We start from the raw sequence: 27,428 nt of genomic DNA, 5'->3' as shown, positions 1-27,428 counted from the left end.
TGGGTCCCTTCCTGTGGCAGGGGGGTGGAGCTGGATGAGCTTTGAGATCCCTTCCAACCCAAACCATTCTAGAAGTCTATGAAGGACAGTTTTCAGTCCTCAACAGTCCCCTGATTTTGCTCCCCAAGTGGCCAGACAAGCTCACAAGGTGGCATAAGGGAAAGTCTAACCATTTCTTGTAACAGGTTCCACCTCTATTTCCAAAGGCTACTGTGAATGTGGTTGTAATGTGTGCCTGGTATCAAAATTGCAATAGAAAAAGACATATCTCAAGTAGAGGAAGGGAATAGAATACAGTAAAGATCCTTTGGGTTTGTGGTTATTTAAATAAGCCACCTTTCATCTAGCCCTGAGCACTTGGTATAGGGTGGTCCTGGCAGATACCCTGCTGGAGGTTGATTTATGATCAAAGCTCTCGGATCAATGGCATGTGTGCAGGATGTCCTGGAAAACTGCACAGAAAGGGAAAAGCAGAACTGCTGTTCTTTCTGATGCTGACTTCCATGAGTGCTAGGAGTGATCACTGGCTGTTTCTACAACAAGCAGCTAAGATTGGCTTAGGTGTGTTTTAGTCAGGTTGAGGCAAAACCAGCCTTGTAGCAGAGTCACTCTTGATGCTGCAGTGCTGCAAAGCCATTGACCCATTGCTGTACCTCTGGAATCTCCTGTTTAATTCCAGATTGACGAGGATGGACACAAATCCATGCTAATTGGCTGCTAAGTTAATGAGGTTTCCCTGCAACTGATTGCACATCAGCAAACCGGCCCCTGTCACGCACTGTGTGAGCACTGAGCTGCAGCCAGGAAGGATGATGTCCTCTTTCACCCCACTCTGTTAACCAACAGTCAGAGCCAGTTAAGTCAAATGCAGAAGAAATGGCAAAGGGACAGAGCTTCTGTTACTTGGCTGGGTACTTCATTGCTTTACCCTGTGAGTGTGCATGTGCAGGGTCAAAGGCACTTGTGAGTTTAGAAATACAACTGAATTTTGTCCATGCCCTTGGCAGGGGGTTGGAACTAGATGGTCTTTAGTGTCCTTTCCAACCCAAACCATTCTGTGGTTCTATGATTCTGTGATTTATTTCATTGTAAAAGATGTTCCTTGAGGCCTGGCTTATCTGCTGGTCACCCAGGACCAGCTCACTGCAGGGTCAGGCATGCACCAGTTTAGGCACAAGGGAAGCAGTGGACTGTAAGCTGCACACTGGAACCGTTCCTTTGGATTGCTGCCTGCAGCACTGTATTATGAAGTACATCTCTAGGAACACAGTAACTGGTTTATTGATGTTCAGGTTGCCCAAATTCCTTTAAAACAGTGGTAATGTAATCACTGTAATTCCCAAACTGAAAAGCAGAAGGTGAGTTTGGGTTTCTCCTCTTTTCTTTTTACATTATGTCGTCTGTGTAGAGCTCTTCAAAATTGAATCTCGTAGCAAGTTATCTCCTGCTCCAAGTCAATTTGCTGGACACCCAGAGAGACTGAGCAGCATAGTAAAACACCACCTTTACCACTGTACACTTAGATAAAGAATTTTGAAGTAGAGCATGAATAGAGTTGGATGTGGTAAATGGTTGTGAAATAATAACTTGCTTTAGCAGTAAGCAGGATATGAATGGCCGAATCTTTAAATGCAGCTTTAATTGACATAATATTGGAAATTAAGATTTAAAAAAGTGAAAAATTTTAATGCTGTTTTAGATCTTGGCTTTTTTTCCCTCTCCTTTACAACACTGATGGCCTGAATCAGGAAACCAAAACTGATTTCAGAGTTTGAAATCTTATAGCAGTATTTGTGAGGAGTAAGTCAAAGGATCATTGCTCTTTAGGGAGCGCTGGTATGTTATGGACCATAGGAGTAAGGACCAGAGAGTGATCAGTTTTATAGAGATACTGGCTTAGGTGCATAGAAAGTAGTCTGGAGACATTGTTTGCCTTTCCTTTTAAGTCTATGTGGAAGGCAGTATGTATTATGGCAGGGTTTGTGTTTTCTGCAGTGTGTTGTACGTGATCATTTCTGTATCTCTCTGTCTTGTTATACTGGCTGCAGAAACGTCCAATCTCAGCCTGCCAGTAGCAGTGCCAGAGTCGGCAGTGGTCAGCTCACTGGTTATAGTTGTCTCTCACTGGTTGTCATCAAACTGCCCTATATCCTCTGAACAGCCTTTAAAATGAACCCTTTAGAAGACCAGAATGACAGTAGTTCATGTCTTAGAGCTACGGTTTTACTTCCACTACTGAACAAGCAGCAGTACTTGCAGATGCACTTGTTGAGTTGAATGTCTCATGGTTCGGTTTGTATTTCAGTGATTTTGCCTGTAAGTCTGCTCATGTAAGAAACTCCCATGGCCACTGGCCTCTCATCTTTGCCAGTCTGTGGGCAACAGCACTCGTGTAAGGGCTGTTTCCATTTTTAGCCTTTGCTTTTGTTAGAGTTACGTCTTGTAGCTGTTGTGTAGGTATGTGGGACTGGAGAGGAATATGTCTCTGTCCCTATGCAACAATGCAGAGTGAGTGAAATACTTCTCACATCTGTAACATCACATACTCATCATGGAATGGATCAATGATCTACTGTACTATATATGGCAGTTTTGGCAACAGTTATTTACATTTGACCACAGTGGTTTCTCTTTGCCCAGTACAGTTCTGCTCAGGTGACATTAGTGTGTTATTGGGCTGGTTTTCTGGCTATCCTTATATGATTTTCTGTTTCCAAGGAGTGGATTTCCCAACAGGTCCCACTGAAGTGATTATTCTTGTTGGCTAAGATGAACAAAGCCAGCCTTCAGGATATGCTTTGCTGGGAATATAAGGGCTAACTATGGGAAGAATCTGGTGAGGAAAAGGGGTGGAATTATCAGTACTGGATTCTTCCCAAGGGCTGCATCTTACGTATTGTTGAGTCAACCATGGACTTGCCAGGCAAGCTGTGTTCAGGCCTTGTCTGTCTTCGTAAGTGGTGTTTTTGTAACTGGGTTCTGACCCTGTCACAGCAAATGAAATTGAGTGGTATCTTACAGCAGCTGCCTTCTCACTGTAGGTATGTATGTCAGCTCTGAGTTTATATAGTCATCCTAAACATGTTGCTTATATTTTACATCAGTTTGCTCTAACGAAAAAACTGGCACCTCGTGGTGTAATGTGCTCCCTGCAGAGAAGACAAGATTGGAGCTTGGATACTGATGAGTAGCATCAGCAATAAGGGAAACACAATCTAGAGTGTCCTGCCAAACAGAGCTACCAGAGCAATGCGAAGTGTGAGTAATTAGGTCCACACCTTTTAAAGCACTGCTTTTCTCCTCATTAATTTGCTGAGGACACAAGTACACAAAGCATTTATGATATTCTCTATTTCATCTTGTACTGTGGGCTGTTCTAGGAGAGCATTTCAGGCCACATCCAAGCCAAACAGTTGAATACTTAAGTCCAATTGATTTGGTGTGTTTAATGCTCCTCTGTTCGATGCTGTCAGTATATGACAGCTTTGCACGACATATGGAAACGATGGTGTGTTTCAAAGCTCCTTACACTTGTCAGAAACTTCTAGTCTGCATGATAGTCTGGAACCCAGTGATCTTGTGCTTTGCACTTGCCAAAATGCAGCAACATGATCCATCTGTTGGCTGTTGAATTAGAAATGAAGTAAAACAAAGTCCATGTGGAGAGTGATGTAACAGCATGTACCTATGGCAGAGTTTGTGATACTGATGATTTAGAGGGTGATATTTTGTACAAGCGATTGTATTGTAAGAACTCATCTTCATCAAAGGACAAATGTTTTCGATGCCAGGGCCTTGGGTTGTCCTGCAGTCAGGTATCACTTTTGCCTTGGCCATGTCACCATGCTGTGTCTGAGCTATCAGGTTCAGTGGTTAAGTAGCAAGAAAGGATCTTTGTTCTTGCTTAGCTTGTATGGTGCTATAAGAAAAAAATCCCTTTCAAGTTTAACTGTAGACCTTCAAAAATACCTCTAGCATAGATATGGTCCTGTGAACAGGACACTGCTGAAGCTGAAGACCTGCACAGCTTCAAGATTTCTGTAGTTCATCCTGGGCAGGTCACTGCTGTGTCTGAACTTCCTTCAGCCCTGAAGTAGAAATTAATGATGTTTAACTTCCTTTCTAAATTGTCCCAGGCCTCACTGTGATTAAATGTGCTGTGTATGTATGTGTTGAGTATTATGTATTATTAAAGCATAAAACTATAATGAAAATGGAAATAAAGAAGCATTGCAAAAACATGTCTTTGAAATGGAAGAGCTGATCGGGCTACTGGGGGAGAGTCTTTATTCACCACTGCAGGTAGATGGCAGCTGGTCCCATCAGAAGCTTGAGAAACCCCTATATCCACAACTGAAAGTCCCTGGAGTAGAAGTCACTCTAAGACGCCCCAGCAGGGTAGTGTCTCATGCAGCAAGAGCAGGATTGTGCTTGTGCACACCCATAAATTACCCCATCCAGAGCAAGCTGGGTGTTGAGGTGTTCTCATTGTTTGGAAATTTGTTGTTGGGGAAATATTAACAACCTCACAGCACATAGTTCTTTGCCATGTCTAAGTGGATTGCCAGTCCCTTGAGGCAGAGGCTGTCTGGGTTTGCCTTCCACAGAGCCAAACACATTGTCAGCACTCAATTAGACGGGTATATATGGTTTCATGCTGACTCAGAGCTCAAAGATAGCTACTCTATTTTTCTTGTTGAGCATCCCTGTGTAGAGAGCGAGTTATTTTTATCTGAACCTGAACCTTTCTAGCATTATTTGTGTTAGGTAAAAATAAACCCTGTGTACTTGAAGTGAAAAATGAAAGAAGGGATCTTTTCTTGGAGGTGCCTGTGATCCTATCAACCTTCCAGTAACAGAGGAAATTCAAGCTCTGCTTGTGCCTCTGTCAATGCTTTTCTTCCTTCTTGCTTGTACTATGTGGATGACCTGCTGACAGAAGAAGCAGAAGATGCAAAGGGCTGATCAGTCCACGTAAGAAAAGAGCAAGTTGAAGACAGAGGGAACAGTGTCTTTGGAATCAAGGAGTGGGAAGCTGATGGGTCAGAGCCGCTTCAGGGAACAGTCATAGAGTCAAGCTGGTAAATTTTTCTTTATAGGAAAAGAAGAGAACAGTAAGAGCAATGAAGTCTGCTTCCAGTAGGCAGGAGCTTTTTGTGACTTAAAGTCTACTGTTTCTCCCTCTAACTTCATCTCCTTTGCTTCCACTTTCTGGGGGTTTACTTTTCCAATGGCTACACAGACAGCTCCTGAGAGGGGAAGGTGAGTAGCAGCTCTCTGGCCACAATCCCTGAAAGGTGACTGAAGGTACATGAAGTGGGCAGCAGAGGAAGATGCTTTCCTGCTCTGGGAGCTGTTTGGGTGGGAAGTGTAAGGTTTGTAGGGTTTTTTAGGCTACACATTGTTGTAATTCCAGCCATGCATGGAAAAGCTGGGCAGTCCTGGCTGCCTGTGCACCTGTACAGGGTGCAACAGGCATTCCAGGGCAGAAATAGCCACCCAACCATCCTGTTTGGGCAATTAGACTCTTCCTGCATTCTCACCGCAGCAGGCATTTCAGCCACAAAGGGAGACAGAAAGACAAATGGGATCTGCTGTTGAAAATACCTGTACTTAAAAGAACCTCCCTCCTGGGATGGCATTCATTATGTGTCTGTTATTCATCCTTGGCTCACATGATAATTTGCTCCTGCAGAAATGTCTCTCAGCTCCACCCAGTGCTGGGACTGAGCCACCTCTGCTGGCACTGCTGGAGATCACTTACCAAGAGGAGTTAGCTGTATGGCATATATAATAGTGACTGACTACACCTGCACACGTCTGCTCCAAACACAGTCACTTCCAGCTCATCCCAAATCCCAATGGATCTCTAATTCGGCCCTGGCTTGCAAAGCACATTTCTTCAAGAGCTGAGGTGGCTTTAAGTGTAAATGGGAAGAGAAGCTGTTGATTGGGAAGAAGCAAATGAAATGCCAGCCTCTGTCACACACTCTCCTAATAGAAAAGATTTGTGGCAGTGGGTTGAGCTGAAGCAGCAGCTGCTGTGGTGTCACTTGAGTATTAACTGAGTGAGTGCAAGGAGCAGAAATGCTGTGGAAGAGGCTGGCATAAGTGCCCAGGCTCCATTCCTGAAATGCATCCCTCTGCCTTACGCTGCAGCCGTCTTCCTCTACAGATGGATCCTGTTTCTGCTGCCCCTCGCCAACTGAATGTGATGGTAGTGTTCTGTCTTCTGGATGAGTTCTCTTCTTTGTGGTCTTCAGTTGAACAGAACCTCAACTAGAGGAACCCAGGTTTCCATCCCACCATGCCCTAGATTCATTCACCTCTGTTTTACCAACCCAGTCTGGTGTTCAGGAGTCTCGTCTGTCATTTGCAGGAGTAATTGTCAAAATTGATTCATGGGAAATGCCTATAACAGGCAGATCCTTTTGACAGACCAGCACAGCCATCATATTCTGCATTTGTTTGAGTCACTCAATGCTCGGATGCATATTTGGGTCATAAATACTCTGATATAAATTGCGTTTATTACAATGACAGCTGTGTTCCATTACTTATTATTTATTAGGTTCTGCTGTCTTTTCATTTTACACCTTGTGGAGCTGTCAAGTCAGCTCCTTACCGGTGACAAAGCGCACGGCTCAGTTCGGAAGCTTCCAAAAATAAATTCTCCAAAGGGATTTGAGTACCAGCAGGATGTATGCTGTTGGAAAGGCATTGGACTATCTCTTCTTGGTTTGCTTTATTGGAAAGAAGAGGTTTGTGCTTTTTGCCTATTTTTGCCCATGTTCCAAAATGAAACTTTGTGCTTGTGATCCAGAGGTGGCTGAAGCTGATAATCCCAGTGATTGATGTGAATTTTGGATCACCCCCTCCATGTCTGAGTTGAATTAATCAGGTTATTTGGCATTTGAAATCGTGGCATGCTGACTTGGATGGTTCTAATTTTCTCTCAGAAGCATTTTTAGCTTCATGTCTTTTTGCATCATAAAAATGGCAGAATATCTGATTCTGAGATGAATGGATTTCAGTGTCCGTCCAAGGGTAAGGTCAAACTGCAATGGGCACACTGCTCTGTATGAGTCAGAGTAATTTTCTGCTTCTCATTCCCAATCCACAGTCACATATCCTTCGTGCCATGTTGCTACACCAGCTTTGCAAGGTGCCGAGCACTTGGGTGTTAATTCAGGAAAGCACTTAATCATGGAATTGATGACCTTAAAGTGCTTGGTATAAGCATGTGCTGAAGTGCCTTGTTGGACTGGGGCCAAGGCAGATGTACCTTTGCAGAGCAGAGATTTATGAAGCATTTCTGGACTACTGGAGCCAAGTTCACCAGAGATGAAGGGAGCTGGACTGTGCTGCTGGGGTGGGTGAGCACGAGGTCTTCCTAAATGGGATCAGCTCCATAGACATGGGGCTGGTTTCCTGGGATCTCAGAGTAGCTGAGTAGTTTCTCTGTAAAACACAAGAGATGAAAACACTGGGTAAATGCTAATAGTTTTACTCAACAGGTTTCGTTTGCACAAGAATTTGGAGATAGATGCAGGGACTGAGGGTTCTATCAATACAGTTTATGTGCTAGCATAAGACCACATTGCTTATAGTATTTGTATTGAAATATGTGTGCTATAATGTTGCATGTGTTTCTTTTCATGTCTCAACACTTCTGTATTGTCTCTATTTATTTTATTCTCAATGGAAAAGGAGTAAATCTGTAATTCCAGTCAAATAACACAGTGCAAAATTGGTATACAAACAGTCGTATGGCTCACAAAATACAGATGCAAATGGGTATGTATTATTTACAAAGCAGCTTTCACATCTTAATGTACTAAAAAAGAAGAGGCATTTAGAGAATTTCATAGTTCAGCATTCCTTCTGCACATTTTTGAGCTATTGTGTATCATCATCCATGAAAAATTAATAATCTGGTTCTTAATCACCTTAATTTTATGCATGCATTCCAACCAAAGGGGTGTGTGTCCTCTGCTCTTGCCTTTTCCTTCCTGTTCTATTCCTCTCACCCCCTTTTACACAATTTAAGTAGAAGGCTGGGGTTAGACAATGCCAAAAGCTCACCCAAGAGCTGCCTCATAACTACAGTCAAAACTCTGTGACTGAAGAGGAATCTCCAGGTATTCTGGTGTCCCACCCAAATCCCTGTGCATTTGCTGAACCAAAGACAGACAGTGAAAGTCAAAAAGCTCATACGACATGGCAGTAAAATCAGTGTAGTTGCTCTCATCCAAACCTCTTATGTGTAGTCAAAGCCAGGTATAAATCAGCTGAATACCTGGCAGTTTCTGCCAAGTTCCAAATTAATCATAAATATGGTGTGAGTGCCTCATTTCAGGTGTTTTCAGTGGTGTCACTGGCCAGATTTTTTGAGCTAGGCTGAAGGAGAGAACTCTGAAGCTTAAGGGATTTTGCTGTTTATTCTATCCAGAGCCTCATTCCTACATGACAGAAGGTCTTGGTTTAATGCTTTGGGGTTTTGGGGGGGGTGAAGAAAAGGGAAAAGGTGAACTTGTAGTCTTTCACCTGAGGACATTCCTGGCCTGCTAGGGCTTTGTAGGTTAAAATTCTTTCTTTTAGTGAGATGGGTCTAAATACAAGTTCAGTGCTGGTGAATGGACCTAACATGGAGACAGGAGTTGTCTAACTACAGGACTGGTGCCAGTAGAACAGTATAAGTGTTTACTGTTTTCTTTCACTGTTTTATGGTTGCCTTAAAATACTACTAGAAAGGATGAAAGCACTTCAGTTTCTGTGCCCTGAATCTCTCTGGTCTCTGCTGCCAGAGTCAACAAGGAGCCCTTGCCTTGCTTTCTGTTTGCTCAAAACTCCTTCCAACCTCTGCTTAACCTTCTCAATGACATTTAGGCAAAAGCTCGTAATATATTCTGTCGTGGTTCTGCCCATCCGAGCTCACTGTGGACTTTGAGGGCTGGTGCTTTCAAATGTAATACGAGTTCAGTGGCACTGACTTCTGAAAGCCCATCAGAACATGCAGCTTTGTAAGTGAGGGCTGCAGCATGTCTAATTAAATAGAACTGCTCTCTAGGGGATTTGGCTTGCAGAAAATTAGTTTTCATGTTCTTGGCCTGACGTTTATTAAATGTTTCTTTCCTCCTTTGCAGTTTTCATCTGCAGTTTCATGGTTGCAGCCCCGATCTTTGGCTACCTTGGGGACCGTTTCAACAGAAAGATCATTCTCAGCTGTGGCATCTTCTTCTGGTCAGCTGTCACTTTTTCAAGCTCCTTCATCACTGAACAGGTAAGACCTTTGAAGAGGCGTCACAGTGTGCTCAAGGGGAGTGTATCTCTCTTACGTATATTTAACATATAGCATATTGCATTATCTGACCTTCTGTGGGTGAAGTGTGAGCTGTGTAACTGTTTTCTTAACTGTAAAAGCTGTTATTCTTTGATTCATTTGATTCATAAAAAATATCATGTGAAAAGCAAGAGCTTCTGTTGACATAAGGGCTTTGTTGTGAGAGAGATCATAAAGAAACTTTAAAAGGCTTTTAAAAAGACATGGGAAGAAAAAGAATCCATGGCTACATGGTGGTTCTCCTGTCTTCTGATATCTAACCGAAGTCATTGGAGTTTGTTGGGAAGTCTGCCTGTGGTATGCAGAATGACAAAATTCAGCAGCAGTGGGTTTATGCATATGCTGAGTTTCCTGTCTAACAACAGCAGTGAAGGTGGATGATAGCATAGAGATTAGGCACAGATTCAGCTCCTTTAGCACCAGCTGATGGATATGACTGGGAAACTCATGATGGAGTTGTCAGGCTCACTTAATTTTGTCAAGCAACGCACAGCATCCCTCGCCTGCTTTCAGAGCAGTCACAAAACCCCACTTTAAGGACTCCTTGTTGCATTCATTTTCTTTCCTGTCAGAGACACTTTGAGGAAACAATGATCTGGCAGTTTCTAGGGGAAAAAAATAGCCTCTTGTTTCAATCATATCAGAGAGGAGGTTTAATTGCTTCAGGTGACAGCAGTCCTGGAGAGACAAATCACAGCTCCTGGCATCATCAGACTGATTTCCCCAAGGGAGGCAGGGGCATTCCTCATCCTCTCTGTCCAGCTGCATTCCAGAGATTGTGGCATTGTGGTCATGCCAAGGAATGACAACCAGGGCCTGAACCTCTCCACCCTGCTCCCTCCTGCCCACCCACATGCTCTGCAGTTTCTAATAAAAGAGAATTTCCACCTAAAGTGGGCAGTGGCAGTCACACATCTGTCCGCCTTTCATGTTGGGTTGATTGTTGCTGTGTTTCTAAAGGAAAATGCGTATGGCCAAATGCAGAAGCCTTTAACTCAGTGAATTGGTCTGGTTTATAATTGGCAGGAAAGTGCCTTTTCCAGAGAAAAAGAACATCTTCCATCCAAAACAAAGAGGCTTTTTTGGGTTTCTTTCTTTTTTATTGTATTTATTTTTAATCTCTCCTAACTTTCTGCACAAGCAGCTGCGAGCAGAGCCCAAAGAGGGAAGCATTTCATGAAGGAACCAATCACCTGCTTAAAATCACTTCCTATGTTACGAACACAATTTCATGCTCAGGTTCTCTTCAATGTCTCTGCAATGGACCTAGTCCTGTAGTTGCAAGTAATGCAACACTGGAACTGGATTGATGTAATCTGTGTTCTCAGAGTTGATTTTCAGTTTAAGGATTTGAAGCCTACTTGCTGAAGTATTCATGGGATTAATAAGTATGATCAGTATGCAGGAGCTCAGAGTGGAAGTGGAGTATTGTTATCCAAAGAAAGGGAGAATAATGTTTATAAAGCTGGATTATGTTTGGAATCCAAACACCAAAGTTTTGGAAGTCACAAGGGAGACAAGATCAAAATAGCCAGACCCGTGCTAACTCCTCCTGCACTGGCATGAGCGCTGACTCTGGACCCGAACTAGAGACTAGGACAGAAACCACCCCAGTGCTGAGGAAAATCCCCTGTCCTGATTTTACTGTGATCCACAACTCTGCCAGAAGACATATCTTAAGCCAGAGGTCTCATGCCCAGCTCTTGGTAACCAACTCCAGGATGATACGGAGAATTTTGCAGCTGCAGTATGGACATGCTCTACCCAGTGGCTGCAGCACTTGAGCCAGGTCATAAGAAAAATCCCAACTTCACATAGTATCCCTTTTGGAGCCCTGATCTCTAATTGGGAAGACATGCCATATTGAACAAGGTGAATTCCTGAAGTGGTGATGAATAAAGAGCTGATGCAACCTTTTTCTTTATGTAGTGACTAACCAGACATTTTTCCTGATCTTTGCCTTCTAGGATTCACTTAAGGAGCAAAACACTGTCTCTTCTCTCAACATTTTTCTTTCTTTCTTTGAAGACAGTTTGTGTGTTTGTCAGGGGGGAAGGCTGGGAGCTGAAATAGGAAAAACTCTTTGCCTGGCACAAATAAAAGTAGTAGTAAGACTACTGTAAGCAGATAAGTACTCACATCCAAGTCAACATGAAAACACAGGGCTAGAAGGAGCAAGTTGGCAGAGGCTGAGCCCATTGAAAAGCTGTACAGAAAACTCTTCTGTGTGGCAACAGCAAAAATACTGAACTAGGTAAGGAACAATAGCCAGGCAGTAGAAATAGCAAACTGTGTCTTCAGGGATTGCCCTTCTTCAAATTTTAACAGTGTCTAGTGCCTTATGCATGCTATTGCTGTCTAATTAGAGAGTACACATCTACACAGTTCAAATTTGGAGTGTAAATGGAAAGAGACAGTTTAACAAAGGCAGAATGCAGCTACATTGCCGGTGGACTCTGAAGGCAACCCATTTATAAAGGTTCTTGGCAGTGTGTTGGTAATATTAGTTCCTGTCTAAAATTTAGACCCTTAGAGGAAAACAATCCAAATGCTCTCATTACCCTTCAGACCCCAGGTTGGGCACCAAAAAGAATGTCATTGATTAACCCCAGCCAGCAACTGAGCCCCACGCAGCCACTAATTCACTCGCTCCCCTCTGGTGGGACGGGGAGAGAATTGGAAGGGTAAAAGTGAGGAAACTCATGGGTTGAGATAAAGGCAGTTTAACAGGTAAAGCAAAAGCCCTGCACAAGCAAATCAGAACAAGGAATTCCTTCAGCACTTCCCATGGTCAGGCAGTTCAGCCATCCCCAGCGCAACAGGACTCCATCATGTGTAACAGTGACTTGGGAATTCAAATGCTATCACTCCAGACATTCCCCCCTTCCCTCTTCTTCCCCCTGGTTTATATGCTGAACATGATGCCATGTGGTCTGGGATATCCCTTGGTCAGTTGGGATCCGCTGTCCCAGCTGTGTCCCCCCAGCTTCTTTGTGCTCCCCCAGCCTCCTCACTGGTGGGGTGAGGTGAGGAACAGAAAAGGCCTTGACTTTGTGTAAGCACTGCTGAGCAGTAAAGAAAGCATCTTTGTATTGTCAACAGCTTCCAGCACAAATCCAGATCATAGCCACACACTAGCTACTATGAAGAAAATTAGATCTATCTAAGGCAAAACCAGCACAAAAGGCTTGGAGCTCAATGAAGCAGTTCATCTAAGATACTATCTAAATGCTGTTTCATGCTCTTTGGCTTAAAAAGATAGTGACCGAAAACTGGCAGATAAACCGAGGAATGGGATATATATGCCATGCAGAAATGTAGTTGCTAGAAAGCACTGCATTAAGATTTTTAATGCACTTTTTAAAATATCCATAGTTAGTTATTACCAAGTATCTTTGGGCTTTTAACATGGAATAATGACAGTCAAATAAATGAAGAATGAATCTCTCAGCTGCTAATAGCTACTAAGTAACTAAATAATAGGCTCTCACAGGGAAAAAAGAAAATCAAACCAAAATTTAAGGAGAGTTCCAGAGTATATAGGAGGTGATAGTTACAGAAATTGTAAGTTTAACTAAAGAAAATCATCAGAAGTAACAAGACCTGAGATAATAGTGAGGTCATTTTTTACTCTGTCAAATAATGTGATTTGACAATTTAGATAAGTGCACAATTTCTCTATGGAAAAATAAGAAATGAGTCTTCTATTTTGCCTCAGGTACTTGCACATTTCTGCTCTAAAACGTTGTTTAGCACTTACTAAACTGAAAGTTGCATAAAATAATCATTAACAAACTTGTTCATTAATGGAAAATTAAAGTTGGTCCGTATTTAGACATGTGTCTAGATTAACTCTATTTCGAGAAACTTCAACAAAGTATGTATTTATTTAATTTTTACTTTCTAAGTAAAAACCCCTCTTAGAAATTAGCTCCCTTTTTGCATGCCTTTTAATCAGCTCTGTACCAAAGAAATGCACTGAGCACATGTCCTGGGTTCAGCTACAACAGTCATTTTTTCTCCTTCTCAGTAGCTGGTACAGTGCTGTGTTTTTGACTTTCAGCCTGGGAACAACGCTGATAACACCCATGGTTTTAGTTGTTGCTCAGTAATGTTTACTCTGACCAAGGACTTTCTCAGTCTCATGCTCTGCCAGGGAGGAGGGGAAGCCGGGAGGAAGCAGAGGCAGGACACCTGACCCAAACTGGCCAAAGGGGTATTCCATACCACAGCACGTCATGTCCAGTATAGAAACTGGGGGGAGTCACCCAGAAGGCCCAGGTCGCTGGTCGGGCTGGGTATCAGTCGGCGGGTGGTGAGCGGTTGTGTCCTCTCCCCTTGTTATTTCCCTTATCATTATTATTATTATTATTATTGGCAGCAGCAGTGGTTTGTATTATACCTTAGTTACTGAACTGCTCTTATCTCAACCCGTGGGAGTTACATTCTTCCGATTCTCCTCCTCATCCCTCCAGGAGTTGGGGGAGGAAGTAGGAGGGGAGTGAGCGAGCAGCTGCATGGTTCTGAATTACCAGCTGGGCTTAAGGCACAGCAGCACATGATATTCCTGGAGTTTCTTTACCAAGATGTGTTTCCATCCACATAAAAAGCTAGATGTGTGTCTCTCTTCCTCTGCTTCAATATAAACTCTCTATATAAATTTCAATATAATAAGTAGCCAGGTTTTTCTCTAGATAGTATTTCGATGAGCATCGTGCCTGATTGCCTGGGTTGTGGCTGATCATCTTGAGCTGGTTTATACTCCAGGACGTCATTGGGATGAGCCTGTAATCCCAATTGCACCATTTCTCTCTTTCTGAAGTTTCACAGGAAGCAACTTTCTTATCAGGAGTAGTCAGGCCAGGTGGTGAGCATTTGTTTCTGGCAACTTGGGTACCACATCTATCAGTCTTCCGAAACAGTGCCGTTTCCCATGTAAATATCTTGAATAAAGCATAGTTCTGTGTAGAAAAGATGCTGGTTTACAGATGAGCAAAGTGTTCTGCTAAGTAGTTAGGCTCCACTGGGCTAGGAGACCAAGTGTACCTAATAATCAACCAGACCAGGCTGTGGTAATGTGGGTTTGCTGGGAGACATCAGTGCTGCAGATGGGAGAAAATCTGGAAATGGAAAAGCAAGTAATTAACAAGGTAAACCAGCAATGTACTTTTGGATCCTCCAGTTCTTAGTAAATATTTCTGTTTGAATGTTGATCTAGCTAACATGCTAAAATCTTTTTGCTCCCACTGCAAGTTAATCAGGATAGGTATTTCTACTAGTGCTTCTTTTTTTTCCTTTTCTCTCCTTTTGATTTACCTCTGAAAGAGGAAGCAAATAGTCCACTGTGGAACTGCAGTTAGCCTGCAGTGCTTGCTTAAGTCCTGTCTTTCAGACTTGCCAGATATGTATTTATTTCCAAAGCTTGTTTTTCAAGGAGTGCTGAAAGAGAAGCAACAAATTATGTGCAGTATGGAACAAATGGTTAGCTGGGTTAATTTTAAAAACATAAACCAACCCCACCTCCCTGCACAGGATGATTCACTCCAAGGAAAAAAAAGCCTTTAGTCTTATGTACTCTGACAGAAGTTGTACTATAAAACATACAGCTTCTGTTCCTTTGCCTCCACTGGGTAAGATAAATCTACAGTTTGAAAACCAGAAACAAAACTAAAAGCCCCAAGCCATTGTTTTGTATGTAAGAAGGGTACTGAGTGTTGTATTTGAAGTCACCATGAATTACTGGAATGTGTACATCCCACTGTGCCAGCCTATTATTTTTTGATCAGATCCCTCTTTTAGACAGAAGGCAAAAGAGATTCTCCAGTGTGAAGTTTGCTGCACGCACACTCAGTCCCTTCCCTCACTTGTGATTGTGACAGCTCATGTGGCTGGTACAGGAATCGGTGTTGGAACTGACAAGAGTGTTCATGACTGTTGCTGGCCCTGCTGCGTTTGCCAACCTTTAATGTGGTACTGGAGCCCCACAGCTGAGCATATGCTGTTGACATTTGAATTGCTGCATGCTTGCACTTTTGCTAGATGCTCAAGAAAAATAGAGTCCACTGTGTCCTCTCTTAACACAGAGGGAGAGATTAGGGTGGGTAATACACTACCACAGTGTCGCTGTTTTGTCTGCCAGTGGTGTCAACACTCCAGTGCCTAAGTACTGCTGTGATAGCTGTGAGTGTAATGCTGGTACAGTGCCCTGCTCCTCTGCCTGGGAGCTGGAGCTACTCCTGCTTTGCCTCTGCTCTGTCAAGACGAGACATGGCAATCTGTACATGTTGTCTTCACCCCTGGGCTCCCTCCTCTCCACAGGAGAGCTGCTGTGAGGAGTCAGTGGGTGCCAGGTGGAGATGGGTGCCATCCTGGATTTAGTTGGCTCTGAGGTCCCAGAAGAGAGAGGGAAAGGCTAAGGGCTGTCATCTCTGCTTTATACTGCAGAGTGAAATTCTTTATGGACTGATTCTGCCTCACTTTCCCTCTCCACCATGTCTGAAAGAGGCGGTCTGAAGAAAGATAATTTCTACAGCCCCCTTTAGATCTGCTTGCCCTCTCAACAGCCTTCTGTGCAAAAGGCTTACTTGTCCTTCAGTGTGCTGGTGATGACATTGACCATCAAAAGAGATGAACCTGCCTCAAGTCTGGTTATATGTATCTACACCTATACGGCTGCAGGAGATGGGGATAAGATCTCCAAGGCTGCAGCTCTTGGGAGCTAGGAAGTGGCAGGTTCCTGCAGCAGTTCTGCTGTGAGAAACTCCCTCTGTTTTCATGGCTACTTGACTCTCCAGCTCTAGCTAGGACTAGATCAAGACATAACAAAATCCATGCTCCTGGACAAGGAAGTATGAGAGCTTTTATGGAAACTGGAAGGCACCAGATTGAAAGACTCCTCTCTAGCAAGAATGCACCTGCTCCTTCCCCGTGCTGTTCACAGTACTCATAAGTTTTACTACCATACTTCTTTTCTTTTTTTACTGTAGATAATGTGAGGTGTACTGTAGGGAAGAAATATGCTATTGCTTATTCCTTCAATAACAAAGCAGAGTCTGAGCTGGGCATTTGTCAAGTCTGGTAGCATCTGCAGCACAGTTGATACCACATACTGTATGGGAAACTACTCTTACAAGCAGCATCTCTTGCACAGAAAAATGGAATGATTTGAACTCTTGAATCTGGGGTCCTCCTTCCCTCAGATTTTGCTGAATTAGGACAGAAGACATGGGAAAAGACTGATGTAGATGCAGCAAGATATATGTAGATGCAGCAAGTTACAGCTTGCTGAATTTGAGTGCAGAATTGCTGTTGTGTATTTGTCTCCAAGCTGCTTTATATTCCTTATCCCTTTCTACTTGTCCCTCTTCCAAGGGAAACTATAAATGAAAAACAGGTTAGGGTGTTCTCAGAGCAGCAGCCCCCAAAAAACCAATCAGTGAGAGGAGGAGGCTGTTCATAGGTGTTAGCAGAAATTTAAGTGGTGTACATTCTGCTCTGAGTGCTGTTTTTTCCCCTCCAGTATCTGCATCTCTATATCTGTAAAGCATTTGGGAAGACTTATTGAAAACAGGGCTGGTGACGACTGCCAGGAGAGAGGCAGTGTAGTTCCACAGCTTACTCAGAAAGCTTATTCATGTAATGAAAAAAATGAATTTCAAGAAACTGTCCTAATTTCAAGAAACTGTCCTAACTGTCTCTACCATACATTGCATTCCTTGTCTGCAGTGTGTCTGGAGCAGGGACAGTTCTGCTCTCCCCTCCAGGACCTGAGAGCAATCCAGATAACACCTTCCTAGGTCAGGTCAATCTTGCACCACCTCCTGTTAGACTTCTCCAATCACCCCAGTCATGTGCTGTTATGTTCATTAAGTGTGCCTCCTGCCTTCTGCTATCTACTCTTGAGTCATTAATGGGTCTGAAATCATTAAACATCTAAATCAAGCACTGTAATGCTGAGAGAAGAAGAGATATTTCTATTGCCGAGTGTCATGACTCACCTGAACGGACGCGTGCTGCTGCAGAGGCTTCTCTTGCTGGTTCATTAAAATGAAAGCAGCAATTTGCACTGAAATGTCAGAGCTGCTCCTCAGAGCTCTGGCATTTTCTAGAGCAGGTGGACAGAGGTTTGTGCTGGGAGAGGATCAAGAAACAGGCTTGAGGCTTAATGCCTATTTGCAGTGGATCTCAGTGAGGGCTTCCTGTAATTGCCTGCCCCTTTTTGAGTGACCCGTTGTTATCTGGGTTACTGGAGGATGTTGAAATCATTGTCATAGGGTCTGTGATTGTGGTTCTGATTCAGCTCCTCCTTTGGAAGTCTATGGGAACCTTTTGTGTGTCTTTGTGGGAACTGAGGCAGACTGCATCTTTTTTAAATCAATATGCTTACCTTTGATGCTGTTTCATCAGATCATGAAAATGCCTTGAGACAACAGCTGGGGACCACAGTGCCAGCGTGAAAGGTCTTTACAGACCAAGGACCTTCACAGCTTTGTCCTATTTTTATGCAGAAACCTGAATTTATAGTCTCTAAGTTGCAGAGTAGGAAAGTTCAGCTGCTCTGTCAGTTAATGGATGGGTTGGAAACAATGCCAGCCTCTAACTCTCATCCCACCTGTCCTGCTTTTATTGTGCATGAGCAGGAAATCTCACCTGGGTCAGTTATTTGCTGAGCAGGCAGAGGGAAGAAGGAGTATTTATTTCATTGCCAGGGTGTGCGTGTCTTAGAAGCATTCCTTCTTCTAGTGTTGTCTCTTAAAATGTGTATTCTGCTTGTCATACTGCAGCAAAGGCCTAACCCTAGAGTATACTGATGGAACACAAAGAGGATGTCTAACTGCTTCAGCCCTGTCTTACTGGAAGTCTCTACAATGCTTCAGCATTATGCTTTATAAATAATTATTACAGTATCTTAAGCTCAACCTCATTCAAAACATCCTAGGAGTGGAAGAAAGGGAAAAATGCTTCTTAAATAGCCTGGGATTGAATCAGCTGGGGAGGAGTGGAATTAAAAAGAGGCAGAAAAAACAAGTAATGCTGCATGTAAGTTTCCAAGCAAATGTTAAAACATAAAGAACTGTAAAACTTGCTATCATCTCAACATGATCCTTGCAGTGGTAGCTGTGACCTGAGGAACACAAGCCATTCCCAATGCAACTCCGTGGTTGCCTGCTGTGCTTCAGTAGTGGGGAAGTCTGGCTTGGTCAGAGGAGGTCAGAAGTCACTAACACAGGGTCTGGATGGCACCATAAGATCCTGTTCCTTCAGAAATAAGCTTCCCAGGTAATTGTTTATTGAGGGTATCAAGAGGATGCCAGGTTGGTGGTGTAAAACATGTCCTTCTTGCTTCTCTGGGATGTTCAAATATGGGTCTGGAGAAACATTACTGTTTGTTTAAGGGTGTAAGCTGACATGGACTTAGCATGGATGTAAATGAGGCAGCTTATGGCTTGTGTTCTTAAGGTTTGTGGCTTGAAAAGAAGCATGATGCTTCAGGAGAGTTTGGTTAATGTTGCCTCCCAGACAAAGAAAACAATTCGTTCAACCCAGATTTAGGCTCATTAAGAGGCCTGGAAACAAATCGAAGCTTTGTTTAAGCAGGGTCTTGGTGGTTCTTGAAGATTGTCCTGAAAAACAGGATGCAGGAGAGAGAGAAAGTGTTACTCAGCCTCTGGCTTGTGTTCAGATGCAGAAGTATGGATCTGAGCCTTTTTTTGGTTGAGCTCTTGGTTGCCTGCTGGGACAAAAGCATCAGTTATACTATAGGAAGTGTAAGTGCTTCTTCAGCAGCACATACAACCTCTGTGGCCTTCTGGATCATGAATAAAGGCTGAAAAAAAGGACCATGGTGTTCTGAGTAATGCACAAATAGTGTGAAGATGGGAAAAGTCTTATAGTATCAGGTGCTACATTAGCCTTTTAAAGTGTTGACATTTCTTTTAAATGCATAAAGTTCACATGCTACACAAAACACTGCATTTGCAATTCAGATAGCATTGAATTAGAGTACTAATCTCAACACCATGTAATAGACTTTGAGCTGGAAATCCCTGGGAATGGTGCTGATCATCATGCCTGAAAACATGATTGACAAAGACTCATGAGAAGATAGTGAGAAAACATGCAAATGCATTTAATATAGTTCAATAGGATTGTCATTTTGTCAAATAGGCTGAATTTAGACAATGAAATGAAGCTACAGCATGACAAAACCTTGCCAATTAATAATGCTTCAGCCAACAGTGTAATAAGTGCTCAGAGATGATCAGGAATAAGAAGCTGCTAGGAAGAAGAAATCGGTAGATGTTTCTCTCTGGAAATCTGATGTTAAAAAGGAGACATCTCTCAGATGTAGGCCAAGCATACTGCAAGGTCAGCCTTTCTCACAGCATGTGGGTGCTCCTGCGTCTTGATGGAGTCAGCAAGCCAGGGAAGTGTGAAAACAAAATACAGGAAGAAAAAGCATTCAGTGTTTGGAGTCATTTGGTTGGTTTTTTGGCAAAGTTGCCCAAAACGTCTGACCTGCTGGTGTGTTTAAACTTCTAGCACGTGCAAAGTCAATACAAGAGAATCAGTGGAACCAACAGTATAGGGAAAGTTGCGAGGACTATAACTTTGTGGTAATTTTATATTTAAACCTTGAGGCATTACATTAAAATATGTCCTTCGCGGACTCTCAGAAGTTGTTCTGCCCTTGAAGTTGCATATAGTTAGGGCAAAACAGTCCCACCTAGACGTCTTGGTTGGCTGATGCCTTTTTCAAAGGGTGCTAGTAATCATAGTTTCTGCAGTTAAGGGACCGGAACATGGAGTTGTGCTCTCCAAGAACCAGATGCATCTGTTGGATTTGGTTAAATTTTAGTGTAAGAATCGATCCAAACCAAACAGTGTGTGAACCAAACCTATGGTCAGACCTCATGCATCTCTGTAAGCCATCACTGGAGGTGGAAATGTTCTTAGTGTTATGCACCAATGCCTGTAACTATCTGTTCTGGAAAACCTGCTGTCTGTTTATAGCTAGGATGCTTGGATTCAGTCTTCACTTGTGATTCATCTGTGGCTGGTACACAGCACCCTCTTCCCATCTGTGAGCATCCTTTAGTTTTACGTACACCAGGCCAGCTGTAACCATTTCAAAACTTGTGTGTGTGTCAAGAGCTTTGCATTGTTTTCACAGTTGCAAAAACACACTGCAGTTGTCCCAATCCCTATTTTTGTGATGATGTTATGGTAGCCTTTGCACGACTCAGGAAGAGAATGGTGATAGTGCCTAATGCCAGAGAGATTTGTTGCAAGTGCTGATAAGTGTGTCCCACCTGACAGAACTGGAACAAAAAGCAAACAGTTTGCTTCCAACCCAGAACTATTAAGGTTCTCAGAGGAGCAGTTTAGGAAGATACATTCTGGCTGAGCTGCATGTAGTGGTCTTGTAACACGGATAAATGACCACTATTGCAGCCATGTGAGATGCTACTGGCTCCTCTGTCTTACCCCAGAGCCACAAGGATGAAAAGAAGTGCTTTAACTCAATGTTCTAGCAGGCACTGTAACATGGGGCTCTTTATGATCCCTGTGATATATTTGAAAGCATCAGCCTTTTAAGGTCTATTTTGTAAGTCTCTGTGCATATAGCACTCTACTGCATGGTGGTCTGGTGAATAAACAAACTTATCCGGTACATTCCTTCCAATTACATTCCAGACCCCTGTCATTAATGCAATATTAATGACCAAGAAGCTAAACTGAGGAGAACATAAATCCCACTACTTGAGTGTCATTCTGCCACAGGCAGGTCTGTCAGATGAAAACCCGTTGGTGAGTAAGCTGAAAATGCTGCTTTGTCTTAACTGAAGCTGTTGTCAGGACCTGGTGGTGCTGCTTCATCACCCAGTGTCTTGTAATTACATTATCTAATTGGATGCAGAATGGCATTTGGGCTTGCTCTTTCCCCCTTGTATTTGTGCTACCCAAAAACAACTGAAAAGCAATAGAAGAGTCTCTCAGGACTGCCACAGGCTTGCAGGGAGGGCACTGTTGGGAACTTGCATTTCAGATGCTGCAATTTGAATGTCAAAAGGGAATTTCACATTCCAAATTTGCAAGTAGCTAAGAAAATCTTGGCCCTGGTTTTCGTACTTGCAAAGCACACAGCAGCTTCCTGCTCATCCTGGCAAGTGCCCTGGGAGTCTTGGCCACTTCCAAGGTGGTTCTGGTTTTGTTTTCCCCTCCAGAGTGCTTCACTTCAGAGGCTGTCTGTAGGTATCCAGTTGTTAAACACTGTAGCTGCTAGTTGAAGGGTGTGATGAGTGAAGCAGGAGTATCTTGGAGACTTTATTGGTTATTTTCATGTACTGAATAATAATATAAATCTTATAAAATAGGGGTGTTTTAATCAGCCAGAATCTTAAGTACATCTCCAAATCAAACTTCCCACATTCAGTTAAATGTGCCTGAACATTTAGATCACCACAGAGATCTAAAGCCATTAACAAATACTAGAATCCAATCAAAGGGAAAGTGAGTGGACTTTGCTTCATCTCCCTTGCTCATGCCTAGTTTTAAATATGTATTTTGTTCTCTTTCTACTTGCTGCAGTCTCTCTTCTTGTAGGGTTCTGAATACTGACTGAATTTTCCCAAAAGGGAGTTGTTCAAAGGTGAGGTGCTCAGAGCTGAGAATTGATGGGATACTTTATGCATCCAAATGAGCTGAAGTTTTGAAGTGCTTGACATAGTGTAAATGGATGCTGTAGAAGAATCAGACCTGCTTTAGAAGCTATACTGTAAGTCCATCCTAATTGCAGAGGGTTTATATATTGACCCTTAAGCAAATAATTAATCAAGTTTACTAAGGTTTCAGTAACTAAGTAGCTTGCTTTTAAATCTCGGTATGGTGTAGTGGTCTCATCTGTAACGTGTTTATAACCTCTAGCCAGCATATAATAAGCATATGTGAATAAAACAAATGTCAATGTGTGAATAAAATGTGTGAATACTTGAAGGAAGGCCCAGGGCATTTTCACTTCAGTGTTAGTGACCTGCCTGGCAGAGTTCGGGGAAGACCTTTGCGTAATCCTTAGTTGGACACAGTTAAGCTTGTATAGCTGCCCGTGCCTAAGCAGACTTAAAGGAAAAAGAGTGGAGGAAAAACCTGTTCAGGGTGAATGCCATAGAGACACAGTGGATGAGATGGCGTCTGCCCTCTGGGTTTAACTGAGACTTTAAATAGCTTACGTATGCTGAAGTGGCATTCTTGCTCTAGAACTGTCCTTCGACCCCTAAAAAGCCTGTAGTGCTGCTTGGATGTGTATCATTGCCTGCGAGGAGCCAGTAAAGTTGGAGCCAGACTCTTCTCAATGGTACCCAGTGAGAAGATGAGGCAACAGGCACAAATTACAGTAAAGGAAATTCCATTGAAACATAAAAAGAAACATCTTTACTGTGAGGATGGTCAAACACTGGATCAGGTTGTCCAGCAAGGTTGTGAGTTCTCCATCCTTGGAGATACTCAAAGCTCAACTGGAAATGGTCCTGAGCAACTCATTGTAGTTGATCCCACTTTGAGCAGGGGACATGGACTAGACTATCTCTAGAAGTCCCTTCCAGACTCAACTATTCTCTGATTCTGTGGCTTGCACGTAAAGGAGAAGAGCAGTTTGAAAGTGGAGATGAAAGATGGACTTTGCCTCAAGAGTTCAGTTTGCAGGGAGGGACCTGTAGAATTTAAATAGAATCCAGTGGTGATAGAAGTTACGAGAAATGTTGTCTGCAGTAGGGACTTAAAAGGCAGCTGTGATTGTAAAGAGGTGGGAAGTGAAAAGTGGTTATGGCTAAGTGATGACACACACAAAGAGGGAAGAAAAGAGGAGTCTAAACACAATCACTCCTCTGCAGTGGGCACCAGCAACTGCAGTGAATCTCCCCCAGCCTACCCTGCAGCATGACTCATGTCTGATAAGGGAAGAACATCTTATTGGAGGTGAGAAGTTTATAGTTGTATTTATCAGACAGGTAACTGTAGCATGAACTTGTAAGTGCACTTACATCTACAGAAAACAGATAAAATACTGACAGCTCACAGCACTGCATCAGAGCTGATAACTCATCAATCTGTCACCAACCAGACTCCACACAAGTGTGAGCCCTGACTGGTCATTATGTGTGACACCCAGAGATTAAACAGAGTCAACTCCTTTTGGCTGGAGAAAATCCTGAAAACAATGCTCACACACCTTTTTAAAGGTGAGAAAATCACTGACCACCACATCACAGCCAACAGTTCTGCCCCCATCTTCTTTTGTATTTTGGTCTCTGTGCTGGCAGTCCCCATGGGGGATTAGGTAAGATGAAGGTAGATACTCATCTTCCTTTGTTCCTGCACAAAGATCTCCCAGACAGTAATACACCAGATGGCCAAAATTTGGCATGAATATTCAATTACTTAAAAGCCTGGTATGGACTTGACAGGAAAACATACGTTCTTCAGGACTGGCACAGAAAAATCCACCAGTACTAAAAATGTAACGCCCCTCTAGCTCTTTACAATATTTATTCTCCTTTTATTAGTGGAAAGTTAGAACCATTCGTGTTCTGAAAGGCAGGGCACGTGACTCTGTATTTGACACAGCATTCCTATCAAGTGTGTGGACCCAGGACTTGTAATCACCAATGGAAGCCAGGCACCTTGGTTATATGTATTCAAAATCTGTAAAGCTTTTTTAGGGGTGCACAGCGGTGCGTGATGTATTTAGGCTTGTCTATTCTTCCATTTTTTTAGGCTTGTCTATTCTTGCCTTTGATATCCATCCAGACACATCATTTAAAGTCATCTTGTCTTTCATATGTCAGTGTCCCTGTTTGGCCTGGAAACTTCCAGCTTCTTAAAGGTGACCATTACTGGGAGAGCTAACAGAATTGGGAGTGTTGGGTGGTTAATCAAATGTCACCTGCATTTGTAATGTCATTCCATTGCTCAGCTCCTCTAGTGACTCTCTGCTAATGAGCTGGAGTTTGAGCTGTGAATTTGCAGGAGCCAATGCTCTTAGTCACAGTACCCGATACTCAGAAGCATGTTCCCAGTTTGGTTTGCATCACGGTTAATGGTGCATCTTTTGGTGCCTGCAGTGAAGGGTGTGGTGTGTCCTCTTTAACCGCCTAGATCCCTGCAAAGTACTGATATGGTTGGGAAAACTTAATGGAGTGTGGTGTTTGCCTTGCCAGAAAATACAGGCTCTGCTCAGGAAAGGCAAATGCTTGCACATGAGTGTAGCTGTCAAAAGGGACCAATGTTGTGCAGCCCTTAAACACTCATTCGAGCCCTGTGGATTTGACTTTGCTGAGCTGACTCCTATGGTATATCAGACTTATATGTCTTGAGCTGATCTAACTGACCACTTGTGACCGCTGTGGAGCCCTGCATGGTGTCAGTGCAAGACTTTGCGACTGTAGAAGTACAAGAGTGTAACCGCAGTACAGTTCAACTCAGTTTGCTCTAGAAACTCAGGGGAATTAAATCAGTCCCAGTGCTTTCTCCTGAGTTTATTGTCATGCCACACATGTATTGTCATGCCAGGTACTTTGGGCTTTGTGTAGCAACCTTAGCTGCCCAGTGGCAGGAATGGCTTTCTGCACATCTTTTATACAAGGATGCAAATCCTGGGTCTATATCCTTGTTTGTTACATAGTGTTTATAAAATAAAAGAAGGCAAACCTCAGCAGTGCAGAAATAGAATTTCATGGTCCTGAGCCCTCTTTTACATAAGCTAAATGTAGAATCTATAGGAGGTTAAGTAAGTATCCTCATATAGGAACAGGTGCAGGTGCAGTTTCTGTAGCAGTGTGAAAGATCCTTCTTTTGGACCACCAACACCTGGTCTGAAACCGAAACATGGCTTGCACTGGTGCTGTGCACGCCCAGCACACACACCAGTGATTTACACTAGGTTGGCTCTGTGTGATCTCATCAGTCCATGTGTTCCTTATGTGGAAGGAGAATGTATTCAGCTTCTTCTATGAGATCCTTACAAGCTACTCCACATTCAAATGCAAATACTTAATAACCAAAGCTTAAGGATCATATGATTCTTTAGACACTAAATCTGGTGGTTCAGAGTTGAACACATACTTGGAAGATTATAGTTTTATCAGTAGCGGCTAATCTTCTAAGGAACTGTGGCTTAATTCCTTTTGTTAACTAATTAAAAAAAAGAAAAAGAAGTTAAAGCTGTAATTAGACCCATTAAACCATGATTTACTCAATGGGCTATACAGCTAGGATGAATGTGTAATTAGGAGGTTTGTCCAAACATGATTAAAGCTAGTCATGTGTCCTAGGCCATCAAACATCTATGTGTGCATGAGATTCAGAGTAAAGTCAGTACAAAAATGTGAATATAAACCATGTCATACTTTCTAGGGACAATACCTGCACTATTTTTTGGCATAGCAGAAATATTTAACTCAAATCAGGAAAGGTTTTTTTTTAGATGAAAATTCTGGCAGGATTGTGTCCCCCCTGTAGCTTCTCCCCTGTAGCTTCTAGTGGGTAGTGGCATTGGCAACAGCAGTGAGATCAGGTCGATCTGACCCCATGATCTATCACTCTTGTTGCCTATGCTTTGCTGGTACTCAAAGGAATTTAAAAGTTAATAGATAGAGTATTTCTATTAGCAATCTACACATTGTCGGAGGCATAAGGGTTTGTATCCCTTCCTGAACTCCTAGCTATTTTGGGGTGTTGAATTTCTTTCTCGTTTGGGTTGTTATTATTCAAATCACAAAGTAGTAAATTCTTCAGCTTCAGAGCTAGAGCATATTTTTCCTTCCATATGGTTAGGAGATGGGAAGAAGAGGATAGGTCCATTGAACTTTGCTATCTCACATACATAGGAGTGCTTTCTCTGTGCACTAGTTTCTGATGATGGCATCTCTTGAAGGGAAATTCCCAGGAATTGTTTATTGTAATAGCTCTTTGTTGGAAAAAAACTTAGTTGCAAGCACTGACCCAGGGAAAAAGACACGGAATACTGAGGTTGCTGGGCTTAGCCTATGGAAAAGGAATAAGCTCAGGTGCTGAAAAGTTGACTTGGATATTTGCAATTATCCTGCCAGAGTGAGATCTATTTGCACAGATGAACAAATTACAGAAGAGTTCAAAGTACTGTAGAAAGGAGTAAGCTGCTTTAATATATACCAATTTAAGCTTGGGGAACAGTGAAATTCAGTTAAATCTTAGCTGCCTGTAGTGCCTTTAAGCACAGATAATGTAGAGACGAATTTGGCTGGTGTCAGCCCTTTTTGTCTCGCTGAACTGCTGAGAACTTCAGGTAGGGCAGAGAGGAAATAGCATTTGGGAGAAAACCTAGTGCAGAGGAAATGGTAGAAGTGTCCTGCTACAGGCAAGAGGATAACAGTGCTTCCTCTGAGTGGGTAATTTCTGGCTTTCATAGAATCACAGACTGGTTTGTGCTGGAAGAGACCTTAAAGCTCATCCAGTTCCAACCCCTGCCACGGGCAGGGACACCTTCCAGTAGAGCAGGTTGCACCAAGCCTCGTCCAACCCCACCTTGAACACTGCCAGAGATGGGGCAGCCACAGCTTCTCTGGGCACCCTGTGCCAGTGCCTCAGCACCCTCACAGGGAAGAACTTCTGCCTAAGAGCTCATCTCAATCTCTCCTCTGTCAGCTTGAAGCCATTCCTCCTTGTCCTGTCCCTATATGCCTTTTTACAAAGTCCCTCTCCAGATTTCTTGTAGGCTCTGTAGTTGTCTATATTGCACACATAATGGTTTGGGGACCAGTTTCTAAGTAACTGGTTTATGGCATATCTGTCCTCCAAATGAGTAGCAGCATGAGAATTTTAGAGTTGTTTTAGTGTTTGTGATTTTTTTTTACTTCCCATTTGAAAGATGAAAAGATTGGGCCTCTCTTGGAAAGGAGCACTTTTTGTCTCGAGGAGCTACCCAGCTGTCCCTCTGACGACAGGAATTTTGACTTATTTGAGATGGAAGATTTGGGCTCCTACCTTACAGTAACAAAGGACTGCATGATTTTATTGTATAGGTTCCAAAAGGATGCAGGCTAGCTGGAGA

At 42.9% G+C, this 27,428-nt stretch overlaps 1 protein-coding gene across 1 annotated transcript in view; it reads left to right on the top strand.

Moving 5' to 3' along the window:
- SPNS2 (spinster homolog 2 (Drosophila)) overlaps positions 1-27,428 on the top strand; it is a 113,934-nt gene that overhangs the window by 51,133 nt on the left and 35,373 nt on the right. The window contains exon 3 of the mRNA XM_010011082.1: positions 9,147-9,283. Within this exon, the coding sequence (XP_010009384.1) occupies positions 9,147-9,283 (137 nt within the window). The remainder of the gene's footprint in view (positions 1-9,146; positions 9,284-27,428) is intronic.

Source organism: Nestor notabilis, unplaced genomic scaffold (genome assembly GCF_000696875.1).
Source record: "Nestor notabilis isolate BGI_N333 unplaced genomic scaffold, ASM69687v1 scaffold153, whole genome shotgun sequence".
Taxonomy (NCBI): domain Eukaryota; kingdom Metazoa; phylum Chordata; class Aves; order Psittaciformes; family Psittacidae; genus Nestor; species Nestor notabilis.
Note: the sequence above shows the minus strand (reverse complement) of the source record. Positions and strands in the feature narration are given on the sequence as shown.